This window comes from Oryzias latipes, chromosome 4, assembly GCF_002234675.1.
Source record: "Oryzias latipes chromosome 4, ASM223467v1".
NCBI classification, from domain to species: domain Eukaryota; kingdom Metazoa; phylum Chordata; class Actinopteri; order Beloniformes; family Adrianichthyidae; genus Oryzias; species Oryzias latipes.
In genome coordinates, this window is record NC_019862.2 from 14948937 (window position 1) to 14968892 (window position 19956).

The following is a 19956-nucleotide window of genomic DNA, read 5'->3' on the forward strand; positions in this document are numbered from 1 at the left end:
AGTTTGTGCGACATTGCTTTGTGTTATCTCAGTTGTTAGACAGATAAAGGCCGAAAACAAAAAAGATTTACTCTAGGGGTGCTTTGGCTTCAGCACGTGTTGACAGACTGAGACTTGAGAAATAGAAATATTATTATTATTGTATGTATTTTTGCCTCAGGAAGAGTGTGAATTGATGAGTTTAATGACAAGTTCTGACACAGTGTTGGCTGTATGAACAAGTTGGATCTGTATCAGACTTAAAGTATTAACTGATGATGAACTGTTTTAGTCAAGCAGTATGAGGAGCCCTGAAGTTGTATCTCTCTGTGTAATGAATGGCTGCCAAGTAGGCAGACTCCACAAGTGTATCAGGCCGTCTATCTCCACCTTATCAGTCAAAAAAAATCAAAGAAGCATTCTGCCAGCATAGCAGAAGGCAACGCGCTTCCGTGAGACGCACAGCTGCAGAGTTGGCAGGTCGAAATGGCTCCTATTCAAAAGAGCAAGCAAGTTTAGACAAACGTTTAAATGCATTTCTGTCCATAAATATTATGAAAAGTAAAGCAAAATTTTTTAAATTAACACCTCTAGAAGAAATTAAAGGTAAAATGTCAGTTTAAGTCCTACTTTGATCATGTTTGGATCCGTTTTAAAAGCATTCCTAGTGGTCAAATGCCAATTTTACCCTAATTCAAAAACCTGTGTTGTTTTCTAGGACATAGTTTATGCAGAGCAGCGTTGTCTATTAAAAATTCACCTCTGACTTGTGGGCGGGACCATTGGCGCAGTGTAATATCGCCCCTTCCCATCATCCAACTGTTAATTGCTCTCTCGCTAGCTTACAGGTCAAACCTAGCATTAGTGGCGCAACAAAAATGGGGAGCAATATTGAAGCTATCCAGATGTCCAGCTTGGAGCCAGATGCCAGCTAAGACAAGGAAAACAAAGACGTGCATGGATCTAGTCGAAATACTCAGAAATGCAATCTTACGATTAATTTCCTTTTTATATGTTCTCCATCATGAGAAAAATGCCACAAGAACATGTTTAAAATGCCAAAAAAAACATAATTTTCATTTAAGTGGATCCTTAATTAAAATCCCCTTTAGGATCTACAGATAGATAAGGAGCACTTTGAGAATAATGACTTTTTGAAGTAAAAGAGACACTACTTCAGAAAGTCATTAGTATATAAGCAGCAATAATTCAAGTGATCGGTCTTTTGGGTTCAGATGAAAAACGTTCTTTTAGTAGAGATGTTTTCCATTTAATATCAGATTTTTGCTCCCAGCTGTGACCAGCCTTCATTTGGATGACGACATGCAGTTTTAGATCACAAACAGAACAGATGAGGGCTGGATGGAGATAAGGGGTTTGGAAATCTCATAAGGGTAAGGTGAGGCAGGAAAGAAGGGTGTTAAGGAGGGAGGGTGAAGGGTGAGGTATAGTGTACCTCTTCATCGAACACACAATCTCCATGGCAACTGTTTGATCTCTCTCGGTGTCTGTCAGGCCTGCAGTGCACATGGTGACAGAGTGGACAGGTTGTGTTGATGACCAGAGGTGGAGGGACGGGAGTATTCTTGGATCACAGACATTAGTCCCCCAAACCTCCCCCCTTCCCTCCTCCTCCAATGACACCCACACATGCACACACTCCACCGTCTTCAGGCACAGAAAGCTCTTTTGATTGGATTAGACATGAATTAATGAGACAAGCTTGAAGAGCAGTCCCTGGTGTGGAAATCTCTTATGATATCTCAATTTTCCCTTTGTGTGAGCATGTGACCCTAGTCTGATCTTGTCCCAGATTTGTATTTGTCTGAACTAGTATAAAAATAGGAGAAGGAAAACTCCTTTTTTTTGTCATACGGTAAAAAACATAAGCATATGCACAACGATTTTTCATATTCACTTTTTAAAAGATGTATAAGGTCGCCATGAAGTCAGATTTTTACTTATCTGATATTTTGAACTCTTTCGATTTTCCTTTTAGACCTTTTTAGGAATCGATGGACGCAGTTGCACACCCACACGGCTTTCAGGACACCATGGGTGGCTACGGTTGAGGCAGTGCAGTGGGCTGCTCATTAAACACAAGGTTTGGAGTTCAGTCCACATGTGGAAAAGTCATGTTTCCCCTCACTTGGCAAGAATCTTGCAGTCCTTAAACGAGAAGAAAAGGATAAATCATCTCTCATCCTTTTATATCTTTTCTCCTACAGATGTTTCTTAAGAACCAGCAGCTGTCACCTTTTTTCCTTTTTATCATCTTCTACAGTAGTATAAAAACGTTGCCCTGCCTAAGCTGTTTACCAACCTCATCTGCTCTGAAAAGTTTGGAATAACTGAACTTTGATGAATGAAAACTTGCTTTTAAGTGGAAAAGCTCTCGCAAAATAATTAATTTTCCATTGTTCTGCTTTAAAAGTCTGTTTGTGACCACAATTTAGCTATAAAAACAGAACATTTATGCCTTTCCTTGGTAATCAAGCAATAGCCACAATATCTCCACATGTATATGTTGCAACACATACATTCTCCTCAAATGTCCCCAAGTGTCTTGAATTAATAGTTTACATAGTATTTATTGTTGTAAGTTTCTACTTAGCGTGAGATAGATAGATCAGGTGGGGGATGGCATTGTTTAGTTTGAGAAGTATTCTGTTGGTTGCATAGCAACAGGCTCCTGGAAACGGGAGTGGACAGTGTTGCCACTAGCAACGAATGTTGCTTTGCAAACAATGTGGGCCAGTGCAAACACAAGCCAAGACTGGGCTCTAGCTTTTAATTGAACATCTGTATGTGTTTTTTTTTTCTGTTATGCGTTCTGTTTTTAGTAAAATATTTCAGAGGTATAAAATTTCTCACACGTGGTAAAATGAAATCGAAATGTAGTCGAGCATGTGGGGGATCTTTGGGTAATAAAAAAACACAACTTTTCTCTAAATGATTAAATCTTAACCTGGGATGAGTTTAAATGAAACCTGACTTGAAAATAGACTTGTGTGTGGAGTTGGCTGTGAGTTGGAGGCAGAAAGGATTGGCCCTTAACAGCAGACCATCCAGAGTTATCAGTTTTGCAGCAGTGCGCTCTGCCCCCTGCTGTGATCTAGCTCTGTGGCTTTCTTAGATGCTGGTGGGGAGTTTGTGTGGCTTTTAACCTTTCTTGAACATGGAGCTGAAAGGCTCCTTTAAGTCCTCATTGACTCCCTGTCTGTTGGCTTTAACTCAATGATTCGGCACACTTCACCATACATATTTAAGCCTGCGCTTTAATGGAGAACACACAGGTCGCTTATTTTCTTGATCTTTCAGCATCTCCTGATCCACCCACTCCTGAATGACATGAAAAAGCCCCTGGACTCGTGTCATTTTGTCCTGCTAGTGGTGACAGTTACAGGGGTTTTGTTCAAGTGTGTTTCTTTTAACCAAGCTGTTCCTTCATGTCAAAACACAGGGGGTTTAAAACACGATTGAAGATCATATTTCAGAATATTTGACATGCATACAATACAGGAAGATGAAAATGCCTCGAAAGACCTTGTAAGGGTTGTAAATGAGTTCAAACAGTCAAGCACGAGACCATTTCTCCGAAGACCAACACATTTCAGTAGTTTCAACACAGACCTCCTCCAAGCTGTCTGTTATTCATGTAGGCAGAGCGGCGTTTTTGTGTGTGCCATGCATGAAGGATGTCAACGGTGGCACACCCAAATCTGTTCTTTCTCCCTCTTAAAGGGACACTGTCTGGGTGGTTTGTAAAATGCATACTTCTGTTGCTCTTCAAAATGTCAGGAGTTATTTTTGCAGCACAGAGAATGTTTTTGTTGTGTTGCATAAGAAACTAATTTCAAAATATTGCCTCTTTTGGGCTCGTGTGGCACTCTTTTTCTCAAAGTTAAGTTATTTTTGTATTTTTGTTTGGCACTTTTCTAGTTTCCTGATGAGCAGAACTGGGATAAAAGTTGTAAAGAATGACACATTTTCACACCACAGTTGTGACATTTGTTTGACTTGTCTTGCTTAAATGTTGTCTCATTAAATTTTACTAAGACTTTTGTAATATTTTGTTTATTTTTCTTTGCTCCCCATCCTTTCTCACATCAGTGGAGTTTTAAAAATCTTGAATACTCTTATTTTAAACTCTTTTTAAAATCCCTTTTAAAAAAATATTGTTGCTCTCTTGTGATTTCCATATATCTGTTGGTGATACCAGATCTCTTAGCAGTTTTTTTTTTGATGCTTCTAAAATCAATTTCAAAGTTACTTTATGAATAAGTCCTCATGTCCATGAATTATCTTAGAACTGACTTTTTATTTATAATTTTTTATGATGCCGCCAGTCTGCATATTTCTGAAGCTAAGTGGTTTGTTCCATCCAACTGCGTAAATGAAAATTGTGTTTTTGTTCATGGGGAGTGTCATGACTAATCAGCATGTCTAAAGCAGGTTGTGGCCTTTCTCCGTAATCCTCCTTCATGCTCTTCCTGCCACCCCGCCAACTTTGCCCCAAAATACAGACTCCTCATCAATTCAACCCACCCCCCCAGCTGTTCCCTATCTCCCTTTCTCTTCTTTCAGTCCTTCTCCTCCTCTTCTCTTTGTGGTTGCACTCAAGAGTTCCTGTGTAAAAAGCTTTATAAAGGGATGGGGGGGAGGAAAGGGATGGGGGGGGGTGAGATGGGGTGGTCGTCATGGATTCCTCGCCATGGCAACGTACAAACGTTTACAAAGCATTGCGGTATTTCCTCATATCAGCTGGATTATTGGAACCCTCAGAGACCAGCGCTCATTTGAAACAAATGCTGGATATCATCAGGACCCTGGTGGGGGCTGGAACCCCGTGGCCATTTTCATCGTTCCCGTCTTCTCTTTTGGGAGAGTGGGAGAAGTTGTTGGGGAATTTTTCCTGCTAACTCCCCCTTGCAGTTTCATTCTTCCCTTGTCCCTGCATTGCCCCCGCTCTTTCTCTCCTTCAAAAAAGGCCTTTGTATCACTCCATTTTTAGCTCCCCTTTGCTATGCAGTGCACATTGTCACCCAGTGGAAAGCAGGGCAGTAAGTTTGTTCCATCAGAAAGCCGTTCAGTCTTGTTGGTGATTTGAAGTCCTCTATTATAACTTCACAGATAAATCTGTCCCACCAGCAAGGTTCTGTGTGTTCATTTCTGCTGGAGCTGCTTATTTCTCTATTGAGAAAAGCTGAAGGTGGTCAACTTTTGGGGTTAGTAGGGTTTTGGTAACTTAAAGCGATTTGGCAGAGCCAAAGGAAAGAACAAATAAAGCCCTTCGAATGTTCTGGTGTCCCCTCAGGAGATAAGGTGTGTCGGTGCATTTACCTATCAGGGTTATTCATGCAAGGGCTGCAGGGCTCCAATCCTTTCCCCTAAAACATTAAGTTTGATCATTAAAAGTGTCTGTCTGGTTCTTTTCTTCCTATTTTCTCGTGAATTTTAGAATGCAGAACGCAGAGGGAGGGTCAGACACCACAACCACTGTGGCAGCGCTGCGGACGTCATCATCAGCCCAGGCGCCTGTGGTACAACCCGTCCCAGCTTCACAGCAGGTAGGAAACATCTGCCCCCTAGTAGCAGGGCAGAAACAGATGACCCTAGTCTTCAGGCCCATGCCTTTTTAGAACTGATATTAGACAAAAAAAAAAAGAAAACAGAAAATTCTGAGTGCAGCGTCAGAGCTATATGAATACTGTTCTGATTTATACCCCATCAGCAGTTGAAGCTGCTGCCCTCAGCTCTGCCAACACATGCCTGTTGGATCAGTTTACCATATGAAAAGGCTGCATGGTGGTGGAGAGGCTGGGGTGTATACCAGATGCTGTCAGCTGTGATTTCTGTTCAAATGGCAGACAAACCAAAACTTCATATAATTTTCGTGCCAACTTTGACCACATTTCCTGTCGGTTCAATGACGGTTCAAGGAATGTCAGTCTCTTTAAGAGTAGTCAGAACAGGAGTGGTAGGATGCAGATCTTAAATTTTAGAACTTCAACATTACAGGAATGTCAAACCAGTTGGAGATGTTTTATTTATTTTCCCTCAAACATGATTGTTTCTTTCTGATCATGATGCTGGTTAGAGGACACACCTGAGTTTAACATGTTTCTATGCTGCAATTGTTTTTGAACTGTGAGAAAACAGACACTCAGGTCAAGAGCATCTCCTTTGATAGATTCCCAAAAGGATGTAAGAAATTAATTTGATTCCTAGCTTTGTCTATATTAGAGCACAATGCACATGTATGGAAAATACATGCAACAATTAACCCATATGATTTAAAGAGCAGCCAGGTGCTGCAAACTTAGTTCATTCATTGATCAATGACATGATCAGGCTGCTGTTGTGGTTCTATGTTAACATGAAATCAAGACAGAAAGGCCACAAAAAGGAAAAAGCTGCTGGCTTCCAATTTAAAAAATGTCCAATATTCCAGTAAGGAATGTGCCAGCAACATAAAGATGCCACTTTTGCAAGCTCCCCATGCTAATACCATTTGAAGCTACAAACTTTAAAACCAACATTTTTCCCAAGTAGTTTCCCAGTGATGCTCAAGGAGTTATGGAGTGATAGATCAAGATCCCTCGGAGGAATTTAAATTTGTAGCTGGTACTGAAGGGGATTTTTGTGTGTGTGTGTAAAGATGGTGACCTCTTCTGGAGCTCAAAGGTCAACAAAGCTTCAGTCGTGGTTGTAGACTTAATTTGTCTGCTTGTGTGTGATATTTTGCAAAGATCGCTCAAACAAAGGTTTATATTGTCGTGTTTTGAAAAAATGTGAAAACTGCCAAATTTCACATTTTGCCACAAAATGGCCACCAAGCTGTAAGTCGTGTGGCCATCCCATAATAATTTCAAAACTTCCTTTGAATATCCCGACACCTGTGTTTTGGTTTAGTTATATTATATGATTTGAGTCCCATAAGAGGTTTTGATACCCATTCATTTTTTTGACGGTTTCGCCTGCTGTGATGTCATCAATTTTATGAGGAGGGGTTGTTCCCTATGCACAAAATTCCATCTCACCAGGAACTAGGTATGTGCGAAAATCTGTGAGTTTTTGAGTATGTGGTGAAATTTTAACTCAAAGGAGTTAAGAAAGGAGAACTGCAAAAATGATATTGTGGCAGCTGCTCTCTCACGTAGGTCAGGATGGAGCAGAACTCAGCTATGCTAACTAGCAAGGTGCTAGTGCCTGTCGCCTAAACTGTCTTAGCAGGCTAAAAAGTGAGCTGACCCGTGCCCCTTACACTGCACGACCCCAGGCAGCTGTTGTTTCAGGAGGCACAAATAAAAGTGCAATGTCCTCAGATCAACCATTTATTAGGCCTTTTCAGAACTAAACAGAATAGACCAACATTGTATTTGTCTTTACTGGAGATACCCAACTCACTCATGGTTTCAACAAAGCAAACAGAAAACTCCCATAATGCACTCCTGCCATGGGCAGGATAGCCACATCGACAGGATCACTACAATATAGTCTGTGCAGTCCAGGACTGCTGCGGGACCTAAATATTTCAAATGTACTTTTAAATCTATAACATGGAGACAAATGCAGGTCAGGACAGACACTTCTCACTAACTGTCAAGCACCAGAAAGCCTTTAGGCTTTTGTAGCTACACAGCAGCAGATAAATCAAGTTATTCAACACATCAAACCATATCTCGAAAAAGATGGTGAAAAACGAACAGCATTGAGCTTTTGCTCAAAGCTCAACTAGACCTGCAGCAGATGGAAATGCTGTACATAAATGAACTGATTAGAAAGGCAAACTGGCCAACATTCCCCCACAGTGATGTGAGACTGATAACATCATATAGAAAACTCTCACTTCTTTTTCTTCTAAAGGTTTACCCAGCAGCAGTTGAATCACAGGATGTGCTCAGTTTGTCTCACTCTTTGCTTTTTTATTTTGGGTGATAAGAATGGAGTCTCATGTTGCAGCAGCTGCTAACAAATGATTCAATTCATCTCCTGAGGAGTAAAGATTTAACCTAAATTGAAAAGAAGCAATGAAGGACGTGTGTCCTCCTTTACATAATTGTTACTGTTTAATAGAGATGTGTGTTGTGTTCATGCAGAGGGTGCTGGTTCAAGCTGTGGGCTCTGCTCAGAAAGGAGGACAAGTACAGCAGATCTCAGTACCCAGAGTTCAACAGGTCCCTCAGCAGGTACACAACACCACACTTACTATTCACGTATGACTTTCTCTAATTCACATTTGAAAATGCAAACATATTTTACACTGAAGAAAATATTTAAAAAGTAGTTAATTAAAAATGTAAACATGTTTTTAGAGCAATTACAGGGAATTATTTGGTCATTTCTGAAACAACTGTCATTTTCAGAACACATGTAGGATCCAAAATGTGCTTGTTTCATTCAATCCAAAGCTTCACATTCTAATTTTTAGCCAGTTTTCCATTTGTAAAGAAAATGACCAGCTGGTTCACTTTTTATATTTATAGACATGCTTCATGCAGATTAAAAAAATAAACTATCACATTTATTCAAAACAGTGGAAGGAGAATCAAAAAATACAACAGATCCTTTTTTTCCCCAGCTTGAGGTCAGTGTTTCTATGGGCCAGTGCTTTTATTTCTTGCCATAATGTGTTTGTTTTTCCATGAACTAACAAGCCACCGTGGAGCCATTTTATTAGGTCACTGTACCAGTAACTGTTTCCATCTCCTGTTCTTTTCCAATCACTCCTGCAAACAAATCCTTTCATCCCATTTCCATGCAAACTTTCAGAGTATCGGGAAGAACCGAGCTGCAGTTTGAAACAGGAATTAGGAACACCCTGTTTACAAATGATATCTGTAAATGCTGACTGATGTCGATGTGATTTAGAGTGGCAGCTTGTGAACTTATTTCATGATTCACATCAGCATAATGCAGCTAGACCAGCTACCAAAACATAGGAAGCAGAAGTTTCTGTTGCAATATGTAAAAAAAAAAAGAAAAAAGGGACGTAACTTAGAAGTCTAATAATAGACTTGCAGACTTCTATAGATGCATTTTTTTGTTTGCACAATTAGTCTTGAATCAGAGGTTCAAAAATGTCCTATATTTTGTATATATTTTGTGCTTCTACTGTGTTGTAGTGGTTAGCTCTGTCGCCTCACAGCAAGAAGGCCCAAATTCAAATCCTAACTGGGTTTCTTCTGTGTTGCGGTTGTATGTTCTGCTGTGCATCCGTGGGATTTCTCTGGCCTTCTTCAATCCAAAAAACATTTTTGTTAGGTTGATTTTCCCCTTGGGAATAAGTATGAGTTTCTCTGTGCAATGGACTCATATCCTGTACTGGGTTGCCTTTACCTTACAGTAGCTAAGATAGGCTCCAGCAACCTCGGTGAGCTGTAAAACCCTTGTGCTATCTTAGATGACCCCACCCTTACATTGACGTGTTCTCCCTACCATGACAAAGGTGGATAAAGGTGGAAAGATTTCATGTAATCCATGGACATCAGTGAGGTTCACAAATCATTGAAGAAAAAAGGTTCAGCGCACTGTCTAGTGCAGGGGTGGGGAACCTATGGTTCGGGAGCCATATATGGCTCTTTTGATGGTCACATGTGGCTCGCAGACAAATCTTTAATTATACTTTTCTTTTCATTAGACCAGTTCTTCTCGGTCGCGATGCGATGCCAGAGGCCCGCAGTAGTAGAGGTGCTTGGAGAAAAAACCTGTGAATTGCCCTGCCTAAAACTGCGCGCTCCCGTCTCTGAGAAAGAGCGCGCAGTTGCGGAGACGGGATGTGTGAGGAAGAGGGCAGAGGGTTTGGGGGGGGGGGGGGGGGGGGGGGGGGCAGCAGGTGATTCGCGCAGGGATTGTAAAAACTTAAAACCCGCTGCCTGTCACTCACTGCGGCGTGTGAGTGTGTGTTTGGCTCCGCGTCTGCATGTGATAAGAATGTCTCACATCTAAAGAACATTCAGACCTACGATCACGTTTAAAGTCTCAACGCCTGCGTGAAGCAGAAACTCACCACGTATCAACCAGACTAGACAATCAACAAAACTTCCACGAGAAATACTCCTCATTTATCAGCAACAACATAACAATGTTATTAAAAAAGAATCCACAGACTTATTTACTTTAAAAATGTTGAAATTACATCAAATGCACACATTCACTTGTATATTTAGTTTTAAACATATTGTTGCGGACTGAGTTTAACTTGGCTGTTGGGCCGAGTTAAAAGTTCTAGAGTTCTTGAACGCATCAAGCAGAGATCTGATTGGCTCTCAGTTCTGTCGCTCAGCTTGTTGTTAGGTAATTTGGACCAATGGGGTTCAGCTATGGGCCAAATAAGGGAAATGGGAGGGCTGGAGCGAGAGCAGGTGAATATATAGTTGGTAGAAGCGCTCTTGTCTCGTCTCGGCGGGAGAGATTCAGGAGTTGCTGAATTAATTGTACGGCGTTTGTTGTGGTCTACAGTAACCAGAATAAAGAACCTTAAAAGAGGTTAAGGCACCGTGCCTCAGTGTGGGAAAGGGACACTACATTATTATGGCTCTTTCGAAATTACATTTAAAAATATGTGGCGTTTATGGCTCTCTCTGCAAAAAAGGTTCCCGACCCCTGGTCTAGTGGGTCTAGATGACCCGACTCCCAATGTTAAAATGCCTAGGATAGCACAAGGGTTACATGGAGGTGGAATGATACGAAGAAAAAAAATGTTTTTGCATATTCCCCTCTGCTTAGCTTTTTTTTTATACTCTTGTCTCTTCGTAGGTGCAGCAGGTGCAGCATGTCTACCCATCCCAAGTCCAGTATGTTGGAGAAGGTGGAGAGGCTGTTTATACAAATGGAACTATGTAAGCACTGTCATTAAACTGAGCACAAACAACTACAAACCATAGAGTCTTTAAAAGCAAACACAAGACAATATTTTTCACACTTTTTGGATGGAATTTGAACCAGTTACTTAGTGGTGTCTGTGTCAACTGCACTTTTGTTCTTAACTTTACTATCAGTATCCACTGAGCGGTCCGGTCCGGAATTATGAGCATTTCCATTGTAAAATAGATCCCTGTAGCCACCAGTTGATTGGCAGAAAGTGATGATTGCATTAGAGAGCAACAATATAGCGCAGTGTAATGTTTCCAACATTTGTAAGCATACATTAAATTCCTGTTATACACGATGTACCAGAAGTAAAGCAATAAAAAGACGAGCGGCTGGATGACCTCATTGCTGTTGCTTTTCTACTTGTCACACCACAATGACACGGTCTATCGGTCTTCACCAGGCATGTGCCATGAAAACAAACCGCTCAGTGGAGGCAAGGCTTAACTGTATGTGTCACGAACTGGTGGTGGAGGACCCAAATGCAGGAGACCAAGCTTGATGACAGGAACTAAAACATTTAATTAGCAAACTGAAACATGACAAAACTATGAGGGGAAACAAAACTGTGACAAAACAGAGCAGATGACCTGACAAGGATGAACAGAAACCAAGACACTTAAATAGGCTGAGGGTAATTAACTGAACTGAAGACAGCTGTGGATCATGAACCAGAAACTGGTGTGACTGACAAGGAAACCAAAAACATGACAAAGAAAACCAAACCACTGAATCCTTACAGTATGGAAACGCTCGCCAGAATTAACTGGACCTTACCGTACCACTCCTTACTGTCCTGTACCGGACTGTGCCGCTCAGTGGAAACTAAGGCTAAAGACTCTTCTAAAACAAAGCACTGCACTGAAAACTGTGATTTAAAAGCATTTTGATAATCAGAACCTTCATCTCTCCATAGCCGAACAGCTTATTCCTATAATCCTGAGAGTCAGCTGTACGGGCAAAACAGTGGGGGAACATACTTTGACTCTCAGGCTGGTGGAGCTCATGTCACCACAGTGGTCTCCTCTGCCAGTGGTGGTGTGCCCCCCCATGGCATGGTTGGTATTGCTATGGAAGTGGGCAGTGGTCACATCATCTCCAGCGGCAGCCCCTACCTGATCCACGGGGGAAGTATGGAGGGAAGTCGCAACCATATATCTCACTCATCGCGCTCCTCCTCAGCTATGGTGAGTGACGCCTACCTGACTGCTGCTGTGTGTTCTCCTGCACATTTGACTACAGCTGAAGAAAAAATACATCAAAACCCCACTCCAATCATCTTTTGATCTATCTTAAAAGCGTTCCCAGTAGTTTTAAAATGATGACGTTTTTAGCTAAAACAAATATAGAAAACCTGTGCCGTTTTCCAGGACATAGTTTCTGCAAAGCTGCAGGAGTTCATTAGAAATTCGCCTGGCGTGGAGCAACCCTGCCCTCTCTTCCTCTCCCCTTTACTGAGAGCTCTCTGTTTACACTCACTCCTGCTAGCTTACAACCCCTCGCACCCCCAACATAACCTTAGTGGTGCGACAAAAATAGTGAGCAACATCCAAGCTATCCAGCTGTACAGATTCCAGCTCAGACTAGGACAACAAAGACGTCCATGGATCTATTTGTCTGCAAGTGGATGCATCAGAATGGAGCAGAACGGGAGCTTGTTGGCCCGCTGACTGTAGTTTCAGCGCAACAACTACAAACTTTTTCAAAGGTGTTTTTTTTCCGTCTTCCATTTTACATTTAGAAAAACAACTTTCATTGGAGTGGGTTTTTAATGTTCCATATATATGTCCATCATCAGAAAAATACCAAAAGAACATATTAAAAACACGATTTTCATTGGAGTGTATACGACTCTTTATGCCAATCCTCATACAGTTCTACCATTCTAAAGGTTGTTATTTATTTTTGATATAAAAAAAGGTTCTCCAAAGTTGTCATACTGTTATTCCAACCTATATCCTCACTGACACTCCAGGAACCCACAGCTGATACTGGCCATATAACTTGGACTGTAGAGCTGAGCGGTTCGGGCACCGGGACACTGTCTTAAATAATTCAACCCTGCCTTGTTTTGGAGGTTTTCACAAGCACTTGAGCGCCCTAGGAAACAAAGAAACCCCTGGGGCTCATTACCATTTGGCCAAGAGCCCTTGAAAGCCTTCTTAAGGCTTGGATTGCTGCCGACCCCTTTTTTCTCCGTCTCCAGTTTGGCTGCAGTACATATCTTTTTTTACTAGTTTCTCCAGCAGCTCTGGAAAACCTTCCTTCTTTATTGTTTAACCCAGTTAGTGTCAGACTTAATTATTTTTTTGTCATCCCAATGCAAGAATATACACAAGATTAGACCCTAAAATGAACTTTGTGTCTCACATAATCGGACAAAAGTCTTCTAATTTTGACAAACGTAGTGTGGGCTTGTTGAGCCTTGGTGCAGATCTGGAGGTGACCTGTGCTCCTGTTTGTGGTTCCTATTTGCATACATTAGTGTCTGACTTCTATGTCCTCAGAAGGCAGCTTAACCCTATGAGTCCCTCGATTTGCATGCTTTTGTCAGCTGATAATGGATTTGGCTACAACACTGACTGATTTAATGGAAATGCAAAGATCTGGCTGCTAGCTAACAGTCTTATTTCTTTCTTTTCCAATTTTTTGCTTTTGTTTGTCTTCTCCTGCTTATTCCTGTTCCTGTCCCCCCTTTTTTTTTATCTCTCTCATTTTTTCCTGCTCTTTCTGTGTCCACTCCATGTTTTTTTTTTTCCTTTGCATGCTTTTTCTCTTTCTTTAGCTTGAAATGGCGATTGAAAACCTCCAAAAGTCTGAAGGAATTGCAAGTCACAAAAGCAGCCTGCTCAACAGCCATGTAAGTCAACCAGGAACTTTCTTTGGGGAGGAAATGAGAGGAAGAAAGAGGCGCTGTGTTCTGCTTGTAATGTCCTCAAACACTAGGTCTTCTGCAAAGCTTTGCACCCTCTGCACCGTTCCACTGACCACGCCAAAACGTCTTTGTTTTTAGTTGGTCGTTCCTTTTCTGAACTGAAATTTTTTTCTGTTACTTTTTCCTTAACTGCTGACATGCTTATTTCTCTGAATGAACTAATGCTGATTGTTTTTCTACGGTGGCCCTGAAGTGTAAATCCTATCAACAAGTCACTCAATGCAAAAGAATATTAAAGATCACAACAACAGTAAAAAAGAAAACAACAAATAAAAAATAAACTTTACAAAAACTTAATGAGAAAATAATATATAGAAACAAAAGTGAAATATTTTGGAAAAGATAAGTAATTAATAATAATAATAAACTTTATTTGTATAGCACCTTTCAAGATAAAACACGGTAAAACACAGAATATAAAAAAGAATTAAGAAAAAGAAATTTAAAAAAAGATTGGTTTTTAGCTGCTTTTTAAAAGAAAACACTGAGTCTGCAGATCTGAGTCTGAGAGGAAAGGAGTTCCAGAGGGATGGAGCCACTGCTGCAAAGGCTCTGTCACCTTTAACAACTAGCAGACCCTGGTCACATGATCTCAGGGACCTTTGGGAGTTTCCATACATAAAAAATAGATGTTAAAAAACAGACACAAGAAGAACTGGAAATGGTAGGTTCTATAGGACATTGCTGAGTAGATGATGATCTCCAGTATTGCTTTGTGCCAAATAACTTTTGTTGAAATGATGGACAAATGTCATCATCCAATCAGGGATGTCTCATAGTACTGACCTTTTTCTTTGGTTTCATTTGTTAACATTTTTTTTTATTTCTGATTTATATTTTTATCTTTGGTTTCTGATATTTGGCATTAACCTCTAAAATATAATTTTTTAAAATTATTTTTTGTTTTGCTTTTTCGTGGGGGAAATGCAGACACACTGCATTAGGCTGACGTCATGAAATGGGCGGTACCCACAAGGAGGGAAAGGCGGTGCCTCAGTGATCGAGTCGACTTAGATCCAGAATGGAAAAGAACTCAGGAAAATAACTAATGTTTAACAAAAAAATGATCTTTTGTGTGCCAGTCGTAATTTATACATATCTATTGTTTATTATTAAAGGATTACAAATAGCCCTTTAATTGTCGACGTGATCTTTAACATGTTTTTGCATGAAGTAGTTTGTTGATGTGATTTGCACTTCAGGGCCACCGTATTTTTAGGATCTCCGACATTCAACGCTGCCCTCAGAATTTGTTCAAAGACTTTTCCATCAGAGTAATGACAGATGCAGATGTTTGAATGTTCTCAGTCAGCAGTTTCTTATCCCAGGATATGTCACCTGCTGCCTCAATCATGAAACAAAGAGCTAAATATAGCAGTAGAGGGCCAGGAGGAGGGGGGCGGGGGTCAGACAACTCTGGTGTTTAGAAATAGTGGCGTGTTTTATCTGTCTTTTGATGTGATAATGAGATTCACTGCTCCTCTCCAGGTGACTATCACAGAGCAGAGTTTGTGCCCCGGGGCTCGCTGACGGTCCGTCTGTCTCTTCCGTGTATTTTTAGCTGCAGTGGCTGCTGGACAACTACGAGACGGCGGAGGGGGTGAGCCTGCCCCGCTGCTCCCTGTACAACCATTACTTGCGACACTGTCAGGAGCAGAAACTGGATCCAGTCAACGCAGCGTCTTTCGGCAAACTCATCCGCTCGGTCTTCATGGGCCTGAGAACCCGCCGCCTTGGCACCAGGTAGGAAGAGGTTGTTGCAGACGCTGATAACAGTAATCATGGAACTATTCTAGATGTGACGAATATGATGATGCTTATTGGCATTGGAGACTTGCCAGTGGAAGATGATAATGATAGTGATTTCACTGATGGGAGGGCTCCTTCTCACTAGTTTCTATATTTTCTCCCACTCAATCTGCCAGAGGCAACTCCAAGTATCATTACTATGGCATCCGGGTGAAGCCAGACTCTCCACTCAACCGGCTGCAGGAGGACACCCAGTACATGGCCATGAGGCAGCAGCCGGTCCACCAGAAGCAGAGGTCAGTCCCTTCTCCCCGACAGACACTCAGAATGTTCTCAGCCCGCCTCATTTGATGCTTTTTTAAATGTTTTTTTTTTTTTAAAGTAGGAAATAACATTTTGTGCTGAATTACTAACAATGATAATAATAATAATCAATTTATTTATAGCGCCTCTCTTGCCACTCAAGGACACTGTACATTACAGAAAAAATAAAATAAATACATAAAATCAGCACAATAAAATCAGCCAATGGATGAGATAGGCACAGTTCTTGCTTTGACTCCCTTCCTGACTCCCTTCATGTCTTCACAAAAGTCAAAGACTGGTGCTTCAGTGGTTAGATGGGACTAAAGCATGGGAACCACCGTTTATTTTTACAGATGCTCAATTTAAAAAAAAAATTCTATCTCAATCAAGACTTTTGTGAGGCTTAAAGTCCTTCCGCCCCATCGTTTTCCCGGAACGATTGAAATCTCTATACTTTGCATTTCCCACAATCCAACTTCTCCTTGGCTGGCTGAGCCAACGAAAGCCTTCAAATAATGTCTGAAACACTGCAGAGGCTTTTCTAAAAACAGCTCTGCAGACCTCTTTAAAATGTTTCATTCAGGCTAATTTGAAACAGAAAATCTGTTTTGTATCTAAAGAAAATAGTTCTGTTACCTAAACACAATTTTACATTTGAGGTTTTTGTCTCCTACAGTGGCAAAAGAGCTATTGCAATAGCTATTGCAATAGTTCATAAATTAAGATTAGGAAGGGATTATTTCATCTGCTTTAATCATTGCAACTGGACGCTCGAAGACTTAAACTGGCGTGACTGGCAGACTTTGTTTTTCCTGGTTTTCCAGACCTTCACCGTCAACAAACAACTGAGTGTTCCCCTCCTATGTTCACACAGGTTCAAGCCTCTGCAGAAGGTGGACAGCATGTCTGACAGTCTGTGCGGAAGCTCTCAGGCCTGCAACAGCACTCCGGAGCAGTCAGTGGCCGCACAGAGCCAACACCACCAGCACTACATTGGTAAAATGAGGATTCTGCGTCCCTCTGTTCCTCTCTGTAACCCCGCCTTCATGCAGTTTTTGTCTTTGCAGATACGTCTCACACCTTGCCTCAGTTTCCCCCTCTTGACGTGGGCTCCCAGCCTCTGCCCGAGCGCATCAACATGGGTGACATCAAGAAGCTGAAAACGCTGTACAGAGACCACTGTGAGGTGGGTTCCCCGCTTCACAGCACCTTTACCTGTAGGAAACATTAGGTCTTTAAAGAAGGGAATGAAGACATTTTTGTTTATAGTTAAGCATCAAATACAACTTACAGATTTGTCAGTCTGGATTTTATGAGTGGGAGCAAACTTCAAACCACAATCAAATGACTTTAAATGCTATATTAGGAGATAAATAATTACATTGAAGGCATAAAATCAGTTTATTTGTAGAAACACACTATTTATTCATCGTTTTCAAAAGTAAAACACACCACTCAGCTTTTTTTTTTATGTGGAAAACTCCTGTTTGGATAAAATCATTAGAATTTATTCACAAACTATTCGGCTGCTGGAGGAATCCTGCATTACATAACAGCATTTCCAGCCTGCACAGGCATCGTCTCATGATAGGGCACTAAATGAAAGTAGACAGATGACAAAACTGTGAAGAAACAATACCCAGCATTTGAAACGGGGGGTGTTACAGGCAGAGAAGCCGAGATTAAAGCAGCAAAGCTCCTGCTTTATCATATTATCCCCTCCCTCCCCTTGTCCAGCCTCCCCTCACTGCCTTTGTTCCAGCCGTCTTTTCATCTCTGTGCAGCTTTCAAGACATGCCAATTAACCTTTCAGCGCACTGGGTGGACATCTCGGTGTCTTTGTGGTGGTCCCCCTCGGGCCTTTGTGTAGCCTCGTCTGTGGACAGCACACGGGCTGCCGGCTTTGTCTGCCAGGGCAGTTCTGTCCCTCTCACACCTTTTACTGCTCCTGCCCCTTTAATGTTCCTGCATGGCACTATTCTATTTTGTTAACAACCACCCCTCAGATACTGGTTGAAACGATTTATTAGGTCTGTTGGCCGAAAGCAACACCTATGCCTACATTTAATCTTTTTTTTTAAGTGTTGTCCTCATAACACCTGATGTCAGAATTATTTGGACTTCATTGAGGTCATATTTCAGCACACATTAGGTGTTAAAACACACTGTGGTTGTGCGACTCAGCTTAGACTGGGAGGGGGGTCTCAGCTGTCTTTATGTGACAGCGCACGTGAACGTGTTATTTTTCTTTTTCAAGCATGCCTGAAAAACGGCACACTTTTTTCTTTTTCTTTTTCTGGGGACGGGGAATTCTCGCTTTTGTTTTGGTGTTCCGTGTTTGACTTGTTGCTGGGGGCAACCGTAAACACGGTTGCCATGGTGATGGCCGGAGAGGAAGCAAAAACATATCATGTGATTGAAGCCTGCGCTGCCGTGTAACAAGACCCAGCAACAAATGCATGTCCTGCCAGATCAAGAAAGAAGAGACTCTGCGGGCGCGAAGTGAATGAAAGGCTTCTGCACAACAGAGTGGAGATTTACTCCAGTGTTTTACCCCACACTGTTCCCTCCCTCACTCTGTCTCCACTGCTCTTATAGACAGCGTTTTACTTTGAAAAGAACACGCTGAAGTTGTCACACTCTTCAAAGTCGATCATCTCTGATCAGCGTTTCCTTTTGAGCAGAAAACTGCTGTCAAAAACGTTCACACTTGCAAACCAGAAAGAGGAAGTCTAAATATTTGGTCAAAGTCACTGAAAGTGAGAGAAGGTATGAATTACTCTCCATGCGCTGCCTGCTTTCTAAATGTTCTGAAGATCTGAAAAACATTTAGTGAAATCCCCCCCCCCCTCAAAGCTTTAGGATTCTCCAGATGATTAATGTGCAGGGAGCTGTGTTTGAGCTGGCTCATTGTCTAGCCGGGGGGGCCCGGGGCGAGCAGGAGGCTGCAGGCCTGTAGAAACTTTGTTGTGTGTCTGGTTGCCATGGTTCAGCTCTGTATGTTTTGTTCCCCCCCCCCCCCCCCCCCCATCTTCCCCGTTTCCACCCTCTCTTTTCCTCCCCCCTCCCTCGCAGGCCACTTTGGATGTGGTGATGAATCTCCAGTTCCACTACATTGAGAAACTCTGGCAGACCTTTTGGTGTTCAACGGCGCCATCTAGTGATGGAAGCACATCCATCCCCAGCAGGTGCACATTTTTTCATTTGAAAAGAAATGAAATGAGACGGCGGCGTTTACGGTCTGTTTTTCTGTGTGTGTGCAGCGATGATGACATGGAAGGTTCGATTCCCAGAGAGAAGCTGGTGGCTCTGTGTAAATATGAACCAGTCCGATTGTGGATGAGGAGCTGCGACCACATCCTCTACCAGGCTCTGGTGGAGGTCCTCATCCCTGATGTGTTGCGCCCCGTTCCCAGTCAGTACTGAAGATGCCAAAAAAATCTTTTCAGAAAGTTCTTGTTTTTTTTCAGGTAACATTGAAGTAAAATATACATAACATTTTCAGGCACTCTCACTCAGGCTATCAGGAACTTTGCCAAAAGTCTGGAGGGCTGGCTAACCAACGCCATGACCAGCTTCCCCCAAGAGATTGTTCGCACTAAGGTGACTTCAAGAATCTCCTTTTTTTCTTTTTATAATACCTAGATTTGATAAATTATCTGTCTGTAAATACATGTATTTTTTATATTTTTACAAATAAAAACAGCTCTTCTCCTATTTTGATGCAGCTTTTATATTATTTATCTCAATGAGGCATTAAATTCAATTCCAATTTTATTTATATAGTCGTCTCAATGGGCTTTGTACCGGTAATTGTAAAGTAAACATACAATCAAAAGGATCATGAACACATAGAATTCAATAGGAAAATGCTAAACAACTAACTAAACTGGACATCCCTGCCCTTAGACCCTCCTTCACGGTAAGGAAAATCTCCTCAAAATAAGGAAAAACTCCTCAAAATAACGGATTCTGGAAAAGAGAAGAAACCTCAGGGGTGTCCACATGAAGGAGGGTTCCTCCCCCCCTACTCTTAGAGTAGAATTAACTTATTTAACGCTACAACTACATGTTGTAGAGCATTAGCAGAAGTCTAAGTTTCAGAGTTGTAA

General features: G+C 41.6%; 1 protein-coding gene across 4 annotated transcripts in view; it reads left to right on the forward strand.

The window, feature by feature from the left end:
* Window positions 1-19956, forward strand: part of rfx2 (regulatory factor X2) — a 29491-nt gene that overhangs the window by 5287 nt on the left and 4248 nt on the right. For 2 of the 4 annotated variants that reach the window (XM_023954303.1, XM_023954304.1), the window contains exons 2-13: window positions 5441-5549; window positions 8082-8171; window positions 10741-10823; window positions 11771-12041; window positions 13640-13714; window positions 15351-15532; window positions 15715-15834; window positions 16719-16840; window positions 16912-17030; window positions 18920-19032; window positions 19108-19259; window positions 19350-19447. In XM_023954303.1, coding sequence (XP_023810071.1) covers window positions 5442-5549; window positions 8082-8171; window positions 10741-10823; window positions 11771-12041; window positions 13640-13714; window positions 15351-15532; window positions 15715-15834; window positions 16719-16840; window positions 16912-17030; window positions 18920-19032; window positions 19108-19259; window positions 19350-19447 — 1533 coding nt within the window. In that variant the 5' untranslated portion in view covers window position 5441. The remainder of the gene's footprint in view (window positions 1-5440; window positions 5550-8081; window positions 8172-10740; window positions 10824-11770; window positions 12042-13639; window positions 13715-15350; window positions 15533-15714; window positions 15835-16718; window positions 16841-16911; window positions 17031-18919; window positions 19033-19107; window positions 19260-19349; window positions 19448-19956) is intronic. The other 2 variants (XM_023954305.1, XM_023954306.1) reach the window with 2 other exon arrangements.